This window comes from Podarcis tiliguerta (assembly GCF_965153285.1).
Source record: "Podarcis tiliguerta genome assembly, chromosome: 7".
Lineage (NCBI taxonomy): Eukaryota > Metazoa > Chordata > Lepidosauria > Squamata > Lacertidae > Podarcis > Podarcis tiliguerta.
Window position 1 is genome coordinate 40,883,595 of NC_139540.1, and position 17,144 is coordinate 40,900,738.

Sequence of the window (17,144 nt, forward strand, 5' to 3'; positions counted from 1 at the left end):
AGGAAAATGTTATATTGGAACTATGGATCTTGGAGACACGATCAAAGAAAGAATCAGATGTGAGATTTTGGATGAGTGGGGAGGTGCATCCTTCCCATATCTTTTTCCCATTTCTAAGAGGAAAAGCAATATCTGGCTGCATCAGTTGATTTATTTCGTAGAATAGTTAAACAAATCATAAATGCTGGTCTCCATAAGAAATGGCCTAGCCAGAACTATGAAGACAGCTGCAGGCTTAGTGTGTATGTTGTGCGTGGTAGCTCTGCAAGGAAAAGTTTTTGCTTTGCCTGGTTTGATCTTTTAATATATGCTAACCAAGGTTATTGTTATCGTCTATACTTACTGTTGGATACACAACATCCCTCAAGTATTTCTATTAACAGAAATAATTGCACTTTTCTTAGAACAGCAGTACTCAGTGTGGTGGTCCACAGACTGGTGCTGGTCCATGAGCCATAGGGTGTAGTCCCCTGCAGCTCCACCACAGCCCAGGTTGGGTGGGAGACTTCAGGAACTAAATATGGTACCTTGACTTGGCACATTGGGGGGGGGGGGGAATGCAGTTCCACGATACCAACTAGCTTGAGAAACACTGTCTTAGAAGTACAGAGCACATATAGAAACATATGAAGCCAGATGATGAGTCAATTTAGCTCTGTACTGTCTTCTGTGACACACAGTGGTTCTCCAGGGTTTCAGACAGCAATCTTACGCCTACCTGTAGAGGCCAGTGACTGAACTTAGGACCTTCTGCAATCAAACCTACTGAGATATGGCCCCTCCCAATCTTAGTCATGGAACCAGAGGAAGAAGCATGGTGCTGCTTCCAGTTTTAAATGACATATTGGAAGGGGAGAAAGATTCAAAGGAATTGAGATTTTTGTGTGCAATACAACATCACATGCACATGCATGGTACTTTTAAATGCTTGTATTTTTCATAGGACATCTGGAAACAAAGGAAAAGGAGACTGAAGGGTGCAAGCAAATATATCTTATTTTGAACAAGTGTTTTTATCTCATTTGTGTTCTGCAAGTTAAGTGAAAATGCTAAATGCAGAAAAAAGCTTCTTTGCTGACTCACCCATTGTTCTCAAACACAGGGCCTGCACAAAACATGCATTTAAAATAAACGAGTATTATCTGCGACATATAGCAAAATTGGGTGGTTCAGAGTAGCAGCAAAAGCTTTGCATTGTTGACTGTGACTTTATCACTATAAATACTCTCATTATACTTTAAATTGAGTTTGGAATCTGCTTAACACTGGAGTTTTTACACATCAGTCAAATGAAAAGCAGAGACCGCTGTTTATATTGTAGTCAGATTATGTAATATTTACGACAATGTTTTTGTTCTGTCCTTTCTTAAAAATATTAGGCTGAATTTTAATGAACAGTGTTGCTTCACTTGTTAGAAATAAACCTGCAAGAGATAAAGAATATATAGATTTCTTATATTTCTGGTTGTGGAGTTCTTCCAAAAATTTCCTTAACACTAAGGCAATGATGTATTACTTTTACTTGCATTATATGTTTTTAATCAGAGCGAGACTTCACCCTAGACAAAGCGATGCTTTCTGCATGGTCTCACTTGTTTTTGCTAAAATCTTCTGACATGATTAATTTTACTTTAATGCTTTTGTCTTGTTGTACTGGTTAAGAAGATGAGGATGAACCAGGGCTAAAACACATGCTGTTCTATCCTGATATCACTGAGGTTTTTTTAAAAAAAAAAATCTTAGTGGGCTTAAAAAAAAATGAATCCAATTGGAATCAGATTTCTTCCTAGTATGCAATTTCTTGCATACTGCTGAAAAGAAGATGTCATTACTGGTTGTTAGTTTTATTACTGGTGTTTCTTTAATAACATCACCTGTATAATATAATCAGTGGCTACAAAGGAGATTAAATTTTACACCAAGACTCTAGCCACATTTGCCAAGGAATGAACTAAGCCAACATTCTCATTCATCAAGCTCCCAGTCACCCAGGTTTTCCCTCATACTGCCATCATCCCACAGGCAAAAGGATATTGCCACATCCTTGCTGGTGCAATGTCATGCTTCCCTAATGCAAGATTGGGGAGGAATCTAATTCTGTGCAGTGGGGGGAAATGGACTCTTGCTAGTTTTATCCCAAGCAGCGTAGATTCTTTTGAAGTGCATGTTGAGATTGCATGGAGACACCTGAATAGGGTTTAGAAGGTGTTGTTTATCAAGTCAGTTAATCTTTTGTTAATTTATTGGGAGGAAGATGGCCACCAAATGCTTGAAGCAGGGTTTTGAGCTCTAAGGCCAACTCTAAGGCAAGTTTCTGCTCTATAACCAACCCTTAGCACTTGTTTTCATCCTCTCTTCCATTTTACTTCTTAACTCCTTTTAGTGCTTCATTTTGTGGTTTTAATTTATTGTTTTATCTCATTGTTTTATTGTTCTAACTCCCCTAAACTGTGAGGCTGCATGAAGCTGGGCTGGACTGAACACTTTGCTAGGCGGTGCCAAACACAAGGTTGAGCCAAAGCTTACAAGATACTAGTATTAAATTAAGGAAGAGAAACATCTTGATTAATGATTTACAGGCAATTCCCCATTTACATGGGTTTGAGACACGTGCATCGCCATCAATCTGGAAGTGGCACTTAAAGGGGCAAAAATGCCCTCCCCCCAAAAAAGAGCGAACGTGGCATGAAAACAGCATCTAACAATCCCACAAGCTTTTGCAACTGCAATCCCAGGACTGCTGCTTATTTTTTAAAAGGGGTTTTCAAGAGTTTCCGGAAGTTTATAGGGTTCAGTGGTGGTCCCAATATACATGATTTCACATAAATGTGTGATGCCTCGGAATATAACCCCCTGCATGCATGAGGAGTAGCCTGTACATTTCTTGCCCATCCCCCCAGAGGGATAGTTTGCATTATAGCATATATGGAAACAGCATGTAAATTTATACATTTAAAATTACACATTATAAAATAGGCAAGGATCACATGAATTATATAAACCCAACACCCCTCCCTCATTTCCTTTCAGTCATCTAGATGAGACAAGGGTTTAAAATATGCATTTATTTTTTAAAAAATAAATGCATAAATGCATTATACAGTGGTACCTCGGGTTACATACGCTTCAGGTTACAGACTCCGCTAACCCAGAAATAGTACCTCGGGATAAGAACTTTGCTTCAGGATGAGAACAGAAATCGCTTGGCAGCGGCACGGCAGCAGCGGGAGGCCCCATTAGCTAAAGTGGTGCTTCATGTTAAGAACAGTTTCAGGTTAAGAACGGACCTCCGGGACGAATTAAGTACGTAACCAGAGGTACCACTGTACAGTGGTACCTCAGGTTACATACACTTCACGTTACATACGCTTCAGGTCACAGACTCCGCTAACCCAGAAATATTACCTCGGATTAAGAACTTTGCTTTAGGATAAGAACAGAAATCGTGCTCCCGTGGCACAGCAGCAGCAGGAGGCCCCATTAGCTAAAGTAGTGCTTCAGGTTAAGAACGGTATCAGGTTAAGAACGGACCTCTGGAACAAATTAAGTACTTAACCCGAGGTACCACCGTAATGCTACCTCTTTAAAGAGAGTATTTAAATTGGGGTTGCTGGTTTGCCGCTCCTTGCCGCTTTTCTGTCATGCGGGTGCGTTTTTCAGCTCCTGAATACTTTGCCATTTCTGTTCCTGAACATGAGACAGAGCCAATGAATCCTTTAGGCATTTGCTCAAAATTAGTGTTAAAAAGGCACAGCAAATTGCTTTGATTAGTCATAGAATAATAGGGACAAAGGAGGAAATTGGGGTGAATAATCTCTTGATATGTCCCCATTATACTGTTTGAAGATTGACAGTTTTCATTTATCATAGTTGTGCACAAACTATACACATTTTGACACCCAAATTTAATTTGATGAACAATTCTCAGTGGCCCCAATAAATTCTCTGCATCTCACTTTATTCACTCAGCAGTTGCAAGCACCAGGGCTTCTGATTCAGTGCTGTGTTAAGGTTGGTCTCAGCCCTGCATTGTAAAGCTTGAGCAAGCACTGGCACATTACTAAAGCAGCAGCCTCGACACTGTGTGCTAGACAGCTTTAATGAAGGCTTTGGATTTCTGAAGAACTAATGACTCCCCTAGAACATGCAATTGTTGTACTTAGAAATGCGGTATTTACATCAGTCTGTCTTTGTGTAACTGTTGTTTTTAAAAGCTTATCCACCATGTCTGCCTCAGAAAGTATCAAAAACAGCTCACATCATAATAAAAATGCGCAGACAATGGCAAAACAAATAGGAACTTAGACAGCTACTTGTTACCAGGGCCATTGGTTTCATTTAATATTTGTATGACACTTTTCCAGCAACAAAGTTTAGCTCAAAGCAGTTCATAACAATAACAAACCATTAACAAATGAAAGCAACAAAATAATATCAAAAAAGACACAAAAGCATATCATGGCCAGCAATAATAATAATAATAATAATAATAATAATAATAATAATAATAAACCTGTTAGCAGATGTCCAAATAGTATGGTTTCAAATTGGATGGGAGACCGCGTGTTGAGATTCTTGCATTGCAGGGGGTTGGACTAGATGACCCTCAGGGTCCCTTCAACCTCTGCAGTTCTATGATTTTCTATGGCTCATTGTGCAGAAACACACAATTCAGTAAAAAAATGATGAGGTCTAATACAAGCCCTTTCTAATTGAAAAATAACAAAAATGCCTATTAAGCACCAGCCCAGAGCCAGTTGACATAATCCCCCCCGTAAAGAGGCAGCTTCTTTTGAAGTTTCAGGCACTGACCTAAATGGGAATAATGTCCATCTAGCTTAGTATTGTCTACACTGGCTGACAGCAGCTCTCCAGGGTTTCAGACTGTGGATATTTCCAGCCTTACCTAGACATGTCAGGCATCAAACCTATGAGCTTTGGGGCAGGAAATATGTGCCCTACCGCTGAGCTATGGCCTCTCCCTGGAATAAAATATTGATAAAATAAATAAAAGTACAAAAAAGAGACAGAAGCATAGAGCCTGATTAGCCCCCATTCTTTCTCACCATCCTTTATTGAGGACGCCAAGTCTGCCTTGCGTTCCTTTTAACCTGGTCCAACAAACCAGAAAGCCAAAAGACAAATATAGCTAAAATTAGATGAAGGGATCAAATTACAATAAAAGTGCAAATGTAAGATTGATTAGAAAATCAAGCCAATTTTCAAAAACTCATGGGCTTACATTTCACATAAAAATGGCAGGGGATGTTTCTGAAAGAGAAGAGGACAGCAAGAGCATGTGTGTTATGGTGGAGTTTAGTTGTACAATGCCTGTGGCAAGCATGATGTATGGCTGCATTCCTATTAATGATGCATGGCTGCATATCTAAGAATGAGAGAGAAAAGTTCTAAGGAAGAATAGAAATCCAGCAGATTGTCACTACATCAGTGGCATTTGTGATTGAAATTTTATGTTTCCCATTTGAAATATCTTTCAATAACAACCAGAGCTTTCCCTAAATGTGTTTTGTTAGTTGATAATATTATTGGATGCTGTTTTTATACCTTTGTTATTTAGCTGAACATGTTTTAATATCTTGGATTGGGGTTTCCTCATGTTCTGATTTTCTTGCACAAACAAAACTTCCCAAGATATATGCGCTGTGTTAATTTTCTGTGACCATTTCCTCTCATTGCTTTTTTCAGGAAAGGAAGAGGCAAACTGTCTTTCCTTGTTTGGAAAACTCTGTTCATTTGCAGTACACACAACAAAGCAATTACTAAAGTAATGGAATGGCCTATGCTGCAAGGTCAAATTGAAGGCTTGTTATTGTTGTTGTTTAGTCATTTAGTCGTGTCTGACTCTTTCTGACCCCATGGACACCAGGCACTCCTGTCTTCCACTGCCTCCCACAGTTTGGTCAAACTCATGCTGGTAGCTTCAAGAACACTGTCCAACCATCTCGTCCTCTGTCATCCCCTTCTCTTTGTGCCCTCCATGTTTCCCAACATCAGGGTCTTTTCCAGGGAGTCTTCTCTTCTCATGAGGTGGCCAAAGTATTGGAGCCTCAGCTTCAGTATCTGTCCTTCCAGTGAGCACTCAGGGCTGATTTCCTTAAGAATGGATAGGTATGATCTTCTTGCAGTCCATGGGACTCTCAAGAGTCTCCTCCAGCACCATAACTCGAAAGCATAAATTCTTCGGCAATCAGCCTTCTTTATGGTCCAGCTCTCACTTCCATACATCACTACTGGGAAAACCATAGCTTTAACTATACGGACCTTTGCTGGCAAAGTGATGTCTCTGCTTTTTAGGATGCTGAAGGCTAGTGTGCTTATTTATGAGCAAATTCATTGGCAGGGACTGAATGGGGAAGTGGAACCAGGTGTCCTTCTTGGAGAGCATTGCAAGATGGTAGCAGAGACTTGGGAGTCACATGGTTGCTAGATAGGTAAGACATGATGTCAGCAGCGCTCTTCTACCCTCAGTTATTCCCTGGATATATCCAAGAGCAGATGAAGATACTCCAAACACAAACTAATGCAGTTTTTGTAATGGGCTGTTTCACTTATTCAATATCTTCTGTGTACCCTGTTACAGTGCACCTATTTAGCACTTACGTCATAATGCTCAGCCTTTGGTCATCTTGTAGCTTCATTTTTTTCTGATTTTCCCAGCTTTCTGTGTTCCTTAACAGAATCTCTGCATGCTTTCTAGCACATGCAAATAAAAGTCACCTTTACACCTCAAAAACTCTAAAGTTCAAGATATTCTTTAAAAATTGCTCTTCGTGAAATCAGAAAACTGCCCATTTTCTGTGGATAGATTTGACATTTTAGTATTCCAGGTGTGGAATACCAAGGCAGTATAGGGTGGTACAGAATAGAGTGATATGTGTACAGAGATTTAACACATCTTGGTAAATACAGTTGTTTCCCCCTTATAATACCATATCTGAAATCCCTGTAGGGACTCCTCTACATAAAGGGAATCCTGATTGGCTGATTGGCTGTTCACCCTACATGCATAGGGGCTGTTCTCACTGAAGCTGAGCATACACCACCAGGATCATGGCTTACTGGCATGATCTCACTCAACTCTCATGTGTTCAGTGAACATGTAATGGGACTAATGTAGAATAAGGCTTCATACAGACCAAACGAATGAAACACTTATCTGCTGCTGTCTAGTTTTACCTTAAAAGATTGTGGCCAGGATCATTGTGGAGAAATGACCAAGAGTGAGTCAAAGCCAGTGAACAAATCTAGTACAGTACAATGTAAGAAAATGAGTCAGTGATTCAGTGCTGGGAAGGCAAGTTAAACTGCTGAAAGGATTGATGCAAGCAAGACAGGGTCAAAACTAGGTGATATCCTAGCTGCAAATGGGCTGATAAAGCTAAGCAAGAAAAATCCGCATATAGCGGAGTATATCAGGAGTAGTAGTTAGTAGTAGTATAACAAATATATTTTGCTGTTTCCTGTTGAGGAATTTCCAGCATAATGTAAATACCATAGCAGCCACCTGGGATTGCTATCTTTTTCTGGCAGGGCTCTTGAGCCTTTAATAGCTGCATGACAGGGAAAAATTGTACCAGAGAAACATTTCTGAGCATGGAAGTGCAATGAAGTGGAAATTGTCACCTGTTGAATTTCTGCTTGTCATACTGCTGTTAAAGGAAGGAATTCCTGCCATAAATAAACTTGGGAACCATATTCTTTTGAGTAGCAAACTGCACAGGATGCAGGATTGGAAATACATTATGTATGGGGTAGCATTTTTGTAAGTCATCACTATCTCACTTTAAAAAAAATCCAGAAGGATAGCATGCCAATCTCTTGCAGTAAAAACAATCAATGTGTCTTGTGGCACCTTAAATTTATGTTGTTAAATGCATTATAACATACATTTTCGAGGACCCAAACCCAAGTTGTTAGATGTGTGAAGTGAATTCTTAATAGGCAGGTATATACAGTACAGTAGTACCTCGGGTTACATATGCTTCAGGTTACATATGCTTCAGGTTACACACTCCGCTAACCCAGAAATAGTGCTTCAGGTTAAGAGCTTTGCTTCAGGATAAGAACAGAAATCGTGCTCCAGTGGTGCGGCGGCAGCGGGAGGCCCCATTAGCTAAAGTGGTGCTTCAGGTTAAGAACAGTTTCAGGTTAAGTACAGACCTCCGGAACGAATTAAGTACTTAACCTGAGGTACCACTGTAAAGGAGAAAATTGTAAGGTGGGAGCTGAATGGTAATGAAATGCAGTCATCACAATCAGTGAGAATCAGAGTTTAAATCTATGTTAAATAGGCACAAAATTGGTGATAATTGCTAAAATTATTATATAACACTTCTAGGGGGATAGGGAACTATTTGCAAGAAACTGTCACAGATAGCATGCACGGGATTATTTTATATTTGTGTTCGATATTTATTGGTATTTTCACATAGCTATTTATTTATTTATAGTTATATATAAACTTCTTTGAGGCTTTTGCGATAAAATATATATGAATCTTGTTAAGTAAATAAATAAATTTACTTAATAAAACAGATGACTCTTTTATAGCAAGGTGTTTCCGTTTCTGCCTTCTTCTACTGCTCTGGTGTGAATCAAAATCATGCTATAGCCAAGGTGGCAGTTACAGAATACTGAAGATGGAATTCTCAGAAGCTCTGATGTCAGATATTATCCTCCAGGTGTTAAGGTGTCAAGTCTACGGGCGCATAAGTTTTCTCTTGTTTCCGATATCAGATGCATCTGGAGCAACAAAGAAAATTACCAAAGAAGGACCAATGAACTTAAAGTACAAGAAAGAAGATTCCACCTAAACATTAGGAAGAACTTCCTGACAGTAAGAGCTGTTCGACAGTGGAATTTGCTGCCAAGGAGTGTGGTGGAGTCTCCTTCTTTGGAGGTCTTTAAGCAGAGGCTTGACAACCATATGTCAGGAGTGCTCTGATGGTGTTTCCTGCTTGGCAGGGGGTTGGACTCGATGGCCCTTGTGGTCTCTTCCAACTCTATGATTCTATGATTCTATGATTCTACATTGCTGTACTGAAGACATCCTCCACATGTACTGGTAATTGATTGGTGCAACACATCCATGTAATCTGGGGAAACTCTAATCCACGAAAGTGAGGAGTCAATCAGCAAAGTAAAGCATATTCAGTTTTTGGTAGATTTCCATTCAGCAGCTGGTAATCAGAGAGTGCTCACTGGAAGGACAGATCCTGAAGCTGAGGCTCCAATACTTTGGCCTCCTAATGAGAAGAGAAGGCTCCCTGGAAAAGACCCTGATGTTGGGAAAGATTGAGGGCACAAGTAGAAGGGGACAACAGAGGACGAGATGGTTGGACAGTGTTCTCAAAGCTACAAATGTGAGTTTGACCAAGCTGCGGGAGGCAGTGGAAGACAGGAGTGCCTGGCGTGCTCTGGCCCATGGGGTCATGAAGAGTCGGACATGACTAAACAACAACAACCAGAGACAGATACCCAGTTTTAGCAAATTCTGAATGTTTTGCCAGACCAAAAACCAAGTCTATTGATTTAGCATTTTACCAGCCTCCAAATCTACACAGGCTATTAGAGCTGTACTTAAGCTACCATTCAGTAATCCTGTATCACTTCCTGTTGAATCCAGATACTGTATCACCTGCTTCTATCTCATGAACAGTTGCTTTCAAAAGCACAATGGTGGCAGAAGCTCCTACAGTGTGGAGAACCTATATTGTTGTGTGGTAAACTAAACATGTTTTAACAATTTAAACACTTATTGGGTTGTAAATGGCTAACTGTCAGGAAGTATTGTCTCTAACTGCTGGCTAGAAGCATAGAGAATATACAAAGTTATACAAGGTCTGTTAGTCAATTGACATTTAAACTGTCACAGCTGCTTCCTATTGCTGGCTGCGTTTCACCTTTTATGCTAACAGCAGTGGCATTCAGAACTGATTGGTTTATGATTGGTCAGTTAGTGGATATTGCATTCAAATCTCTTTGTCCTTATTTATAGGCAAATGGGCTTTGTAATTCCATCAGAAACAAATTGATTGGCTTGAGGATCATGACCAAAGAAAGTATAAGACTAGGTTTAGCTCTGTTTGGACAAGTTTTGGTAGGCTGAAGAGGATTGTCAAGGGTCTAAAAAGTGGCCCTGGAGACAGAAGGAAGCATAGAGAGAGCAAGAAGCAGAGTGTGGCAACTGATGAAGAATATGTACCTACCTAGAAGCACAAATCATTTGACATGAGAGCTAAGAAGGTCTGCAACAGGGAGTGGGATGCTCCAGCAGCTCCTTGGGGAGAGCTGAGGCCAGAATGACAATGGAGGGAAGATTGGCTCCTCCAAGAGATTTTAAATAACTGCATAGGCTTGTTGGCATAAAAAAGTATTCAAGAGATGCTTGAAAGTCAAAAAGTGAGGATGCTTGCTGAATCGCTGCTGGAAGAGTGTCCCACAGTAGCACTAAATGCCTGACTTCTGGTTGAGGCCAGTTGAGCCTCTGTAGCATGGAGCATAACTATGAGAAAACAGCTTTCAAACTTTACAGGGGAAAAATGTGGCGAACCCATGGTGGAACTACAGAGACACAGCCACAAAGCAGCCATGAAACAATAAACAGAAGCATTTATTTTACCAGGACTGAAGTATGGAGTAGGAAACTATATTTTGGACTGCCAGTGGAATCATGGACTGCTTCTCATTCAGTTTGGATTTGGGGAACAGAGACAAGAAAACACAAGGCACATTTTGTGCCAAATCTGTCACAATCAGTGAGAGTTGTAGGAACTCAGCAACTTGTCAGGATTGGCACCAAATGCATTTGTTTTCTGTACACCACATTTGATTTTTTCCCCTTCAAACTGGATACACAAACAGAAGTTAACTGCTGGAGAGAAAACTAGCTATGCTATGCTATTCATGTTACAATTCACTTCTTTGTTTGTGGTTGGCTGCAAATTCCGATTAATATAATAATTCAAAGCATCTTGAGGTGGGGCACAGAAGGGCAGGCAGCTATGAACACCATCTAGTGACTCCATCTAGAATTGTAAAGGATGAGTATGTGACTGGTTTTTAAAAAGAGACAGATACTGCAGTCATCATTGCTAACTTGACAGACTGAAGTTGCAATCTTATACCCACATACCTGGTAGTAAGTCCCATTGAACACAGGAAACCTTACTTACAAGTATTTATTTCTTTATATTAATTTGTCACTTTTTCACAAAATTGTCTCAAAGGGACTTACAAAGTATAAAAAAAATTAAAAATTTATAGTAGATAGGTATTGAATTGGTTGATACAGTTTTTAAAGAACCCTGTACAGTATGTCTGTCTCCATTAGAACTTAACACCTATGTGTAACATTACTGTTGAATTGCTCCAAGTGATTTCTGTCTCTGTGACTGTAACTCTGGCAAAGCAGACCTCACAAGCATTTTAAAAATCAAAGTAGATTTTCAGTTCATCCAGTAACACAAAAGTATTCATTGTCCACTTATCTTCATTTGGTGCTCTTCCATCTGAAGCACTTCTCTCCAACCCAGATATTTGTGACCAGAAATCTACTGTGTTTTGGGTAGTTAGTAATTCATTACAAATAATGAATGCGTTTGCATTCAAAGTGAACATCTCCCAGACAGCTGTTATGCTGAAATTTATTGGCAAGTGCAAATTTTTGAATAATTATGAGCAAATTTGAGGAAGGGGTTATAGAATTATTTTAAAACAGTGGAAGGCTTTTTTAGTGCCTGCACAGCCTCTCCTGGTGATACACTGCTGACTTAGAGCTGCCTCAAACTTTATGTGTGGTTTAGGTTTGCTGCGGTAACCTTGTATGATGTGAAGGAAAGATGGGCACCCATAAACATTTGAGATACTGGTGTCCCGGCTTGTGCCCACTGCCCACTATTTGTTTAGAAATATATACCTGCCATTCAGGCCTATGGAACCTGTTGTGTTTTCAGGATGTTTTCTGGGACCCGTGTGTTTACTGGTTGGTGGAAACAGATGCGGTGAAAGGCAGAACTGGAAGTGAATGAGTGTGCACAGTGAGAGAGAAGATATCACTCATTCTCTGTCAGGAAAGGGGGAAGTCTCTCTTTGCTTTTGCCTTGCCTGATTTTGGCATGATAAATCCTTTCTGAGTCTTCCCAAACATGTTGCTGATGATGCACAACCAAATACTTGTACAAGTTCAATCCAAACAATCTACATACTAGAATGCAGAAACACAGATACTGGAGGAAACAAACTCCCCGCACCCTGCTGAGAATAGGGTTCTGCTCCACAAATTAAGTGGACCAGATTTCTTTTGAAATTTTAAAGGAGTGTTCTGTACTACAACTCTGCTTTCTTATCATCTTGGGACCTTAACATCTGGGGGAGAAGGTAGGCCAGAAGAGAAGCTGTTGGTTTGTGCATGTCCTCTCCGATATGTCTATGTAGGTGCAGTTTATTTCTAGGACCTTGGGTCTTGCACATGTTTTTCAGATGTCAATTTTTTCCTCTTATTTATTGGTGTTTTCTCCTTTCATTTAACTCCACTAGTTTGTTTAATAAAGCAGAGAGTTCTTGCAGAGAGCTTTACAAACACATGTTATTAGATTTTTAAACCTCTTTTGAAAGTGCCTCTATCCTACTTCCTCCTAGTAAAGTGACCTTTTTAAATGGAGGGAAGTGGGTTTAGATGACAGTCATGATAAATGCGGTCATGTTCACTCAATAAAATAAGGCCCAGTGCATTTGAGGATAAATCAGTGAAATGTACAACCCCACCTGTCTGTCTCCATCATTCATTTCCACTGTCACTTTCACAGTGGCTGATGGATCACAGTTGCTGTAAAATTAGACAGCCTTTAATCTCATTTCATCCTGATTAGCTTCTCTTTACCCTTTCCCTCTAACTCACTGACTGACACGCTAAAAACTCACACTGGGCTGTGTTTGAGCGTGGCGTACAAACTTCTTTTCCAATACCTTTTTTGGAGGGGGAGAGAGGTACTCACCTGAGATGAAATGAAATGTAAAGATGAGGGAATCTGAGACTCATATTAAAATAAATCAGCAAAGCAGAGGACAGTGTGCAATTAATAAGAGCAGCTGTCTGCATCAGTGGACTACACATTGGCCCATGTTTTGCATTATTTACACCCATGAATTCTTAGTGAATGTAATAAGTTGGTCTAAAAGGCATCCTGGGGCAGGAGGGATGAGGGGCAATGTAAAAAGTGTAGTTGCTGCCTTCAGAATGCAGAAATGTGTTATATCATATAGAAAGTTATTGTAGGTGTGCCCAAGGGCTCACATGTGCCTAGTGGAACCTTTAAATTTTGGGGGACAGTGGCAGCTTCTGTCTGAAAAATACATACTCCCAACAGAGCCAGTAATGTAGTTCTCTGAATTGTCACGTGCTCTTTTATAAGTTACATTTTGGAACCAGGCCATTGTTGTGTTTTTAACCTGAGTGACATTTTAGAACTTTTATTTCTGCTTATTCCATTGCAACTTTCACTTGTGTCATTGGAGTGATCATAATACCGGTAATTTTACAAGTCGGATATTCTACCATTTTTACACATGGCATCAAACAAACGGAGTACTATTGGCCATATATTGTGGCCACTTAGCTCTGAAAGCCGTGTTTAAAGAAGTTTTGCTGCCTTAGTACATTACATGCTAAGAAGCATGCCCAACGGCAAGGAAATCACTTCTGCATGATTCAGCTGCATTCTGCATGGGGTGCGCATGCGACCTGCTTTAATCCAACCAGGAAGTGCTTATTTGAAGAGCAGTATAAATAAAATAACATAAGAATATGGGTAGGGGTGGTCACATGAATATTTCACATAGAACTGGCAACCTGTGGGAAAACAAACAATTATTCACTTGACCACCCTGCCCAACTTTGGCATCGCTGTACTATGAAGTGGTTCCCCCATGCTTCTGGCTATGCAATTGAAAGGTGCTGCAATGTAACAGGAAAGGAGCCTCAGATCCGTTCTTAGTATCTTTGGAGTAAATATGAAGGGTCTCCAGATCTATTTTGTGTGAGCATTTTGTCATAAGTTTAAAAAGAGGCAGAACTTGCTTTTCTTGATTTCATGTGATCTGAAGAAGGATTCCACAACTTGTGAGGCAGAAAACAAGCACAGATCACCACCTGTGTGTATTGTGGCCTTGTTTCTAGTGGGCTGCTCACAAGTTGCTCAGGCCTCCTCTTAAGGGAGAGGATTTTAGTAATGATGGAGTGATGGCATTACATTTAACTTGCAGAAGAAAGCTTACCTGTGGGCTCAAATCTCAGACATGCCCCTGAGTTATAAATTAACATACTGACTGTTGTGAACTAATACGAACATAAATCTACACATGACATAAAGCCATTCTACCTATCAATACATTTTCCAAAGCTATAGTTCTTAAGCTTCATCTTCCAAAATATCTCATTGACTTACGTGGAACAACTGTGTAAGTAATTTGAAAATTAACAGTGTCTATGTCTGGCTGCTTAATGGCTGTATAAGATCTACCAGCAATAAGTAACATTAATTAATGCATTTTCACTAGCCTAGCTGCCTAACAATTGCTTTTGCTTAGGCAGCTGTACAACCACAGACTATGAAAATGATGTTTGACCTTTACTGGAAGCTAAATTTGCACCTTGCTTATTCACCATTGCATAGGCAAAATAAATAAAATAAAATAAAATAAAAATCAGTAAGAAGCTTAAATGAGACTACTTGATCTTTAAGAAAATGTGTCTTCAACAAGAAAGCTGCACATATTTCTTATTGTTATTTGCATATGCTATACGGCTTCGAGTGCATTGAGAAAAATAAAAGATAATAAAACAAATGAAATGAGAGATATATCACCCAAAATAATCCAAGTGTGAGATAGGCTGCCTCTTTTTTTGGCACTGGCAAAAGAGCACAAAGTAAAAGCTGGCCCTGAGTCATATTGATTTCCCACTGCACTGGTTTCCTAAGTGCTCTGTTGATCCGTTTCAAGCAATAAGTTCCCTGCCTGTACATGCACATCACCTCCCCATTTGTCCTCACCTAGATTTAAGGTGCCCATATGATGAGCTGAACAAGGACATTATTTTTCCTACTGGTGACACCGGGCCAGAACTACTGCATGTAGTATGATAGCTAAACCTGTGTAAGTATGCATTTCAACATACGATTTTTGATAGTGTTGCATTCCACAGAGCAATACATATTATGGCATTAAAATTGCATATTTTTGTTTTACAGCTCTAGCCTTGGGAAGGGGAGGGGGATGAAACAGGAAAAAAAGATTTCCTGCTTGCCTCTCCCCTCCCATCCCCTCAAAATAATCCCATCCTCAAAAAAAAAAAAAAAAAGGATGTTGCAACTATGGTAAAACAGTTTTGATCTTTCAACAAAGGGCTCCCTGATTAGATGGATGGAAAATGTCTGATTGTGCTGCTAATGACATTGTACAGGAAATTAAGCGTATACATTTGGAGAAGGCATTAAATCAGCAGGACCTTAATTTAAAAACTTAAAACTGTATGGAAATGCAGCTTGCTCATTGCTGTGTAAGAGAAAGCTGCTGAATACTTTGACTCTTCTTATGGAAATGTTGCCAACAGAACTAAGCTTGTGGAGGGTGTTTTCTTTGTTTTTTGCAGTGCTGCTTTTATTTAATCTTCTTGCTATTTACATGGTACTTGCAGGACACAGTTGACAATTGCAGGTTTAACCATGCCTCTTTCATTTTTAAAAAAGTTGCAAACCTGCTACAAAGTATATTATTGGCCCCTTCAACTACAGCATACCTGGGGTCTTGAAGACTACTCAGCCCACAGGTTGTGCAATAGCTGACGACACAACTGTGACAGGCTTGTGAAGTCACATTCGGCGCCCCCTCAGGAACTGCAAGCCTGGAGGAGCTGTTATGACAGCTTCTGTGTATCATAAATCACACTAGCAGCTGTTAAAACAGACGCTGGGCTGTGTAGTCTTAAGATCCCGTGTATACCTGTGTTTGCTGGGATTCAGCTACAAGTGTTGATGCTGAAGAGATCAGCACATCATAGCCTAGTTCGGGATAGTGCGCCTGGAGCACCAAAACATGACAGCAAGCAGGTACAAGGGAAAGAAATTGGTGGTGATTTACTCTGGCTATTTTTCCAGTTTCTCCAAAAGGGATATCATAAAGATGGGATACCAGCAACTTTTAGTTTACTTGACATGTGTACTAGAACTGAAGCATACTTATATTATGTCTGCATTTATGGTTTGGAGCTTTCCTGAAGTAAATGTCTCAAAGCAGCCATTGTATGAAATGGAGCTTGATAAAGAATACCTGTTTTGTTCACAGTTATGCCGTATAATAGTGCCCACCATTGTGTTGTGGAAGTAGAAAATTTCTTGTTCGTATTGGGAGGAGAAGACCAGTGGAATCCTAATGGTATGTACATAATAACTAATGGAACTATAAGAATATGTGAATAGTACAGAAGTACAAAATATCCATTTGCAGATGTACCTCAAGTTATTTGTCTTCGGTCATATGACTGCAGCCATAGATCTTATATACCCCCAGTCAGCTGCCCTTCCGGTGAGATGCTGTTTAAAGGGATTTGTGAATTGCAGTTTCATATCTCTTTTTATGTATGCAAACACAATAATATTCTGTATCTGCAAAAAATGTAGTATGCGAATCAGCCCATTAGGCTGTGACCCTAAATTCACTTGCAGCAATAGAACCTCTGGATGAAGTGGACTGCCAAACAGCTCACAATGGCACATTTGGACATTATGTTAAACCATAGTTGAACATTATGAGAGTGAGCCACAAACCTGGACTAACATATTCATACTTCCTCTGGCGGGTCCCCACAGAGTTCAGAAAGTGGTTAATGCTAACAGTGGTTTGTTTTCAATAAGCCAGCTTCATAATCCATGATTTGAAGTTGGCTTGTTTCAAACAAACAATTGTTAGCATTAACCACAGTTCATTGGGTTCAAACAGTATGATAAGCTGTGGTTAAGCAAAAACAACTCCTCCTTGTGGTCATGCCAAAGTGTGCAGCTTGTTCTTGTTATGTTAAACTATGGTTTTAGTGTGATATCTGAACAAGATCAATAAAACTGATTAAA

General features: G+C 39.8%; 1 protein-coding gene across 3 annotated transcripts in view; it reads left to right on the top strand.

Moving 5' to 3' along the window:
* KLHL14 (kelch like family member 14) overlaps positions 1-17,144 on the top strand; it is a 60,916-nt gene that overhangs the window by 24,583 nt on the left and 19,189 nt on the right. For all 3 annotated transcript variants that reach the window (XM_083451642.1, XM_083451644.1, XM_083451643.1), the window contains one exon: positions 16,363-16,452. In XM_083451642.1, the coding sequence (XP_083307768.1) occupies positions 16,363-16,452 (90 nt within the window). The remainder of the gene's footprint in view (positions 1-16,362; positions 16,453-17,144) is intronic.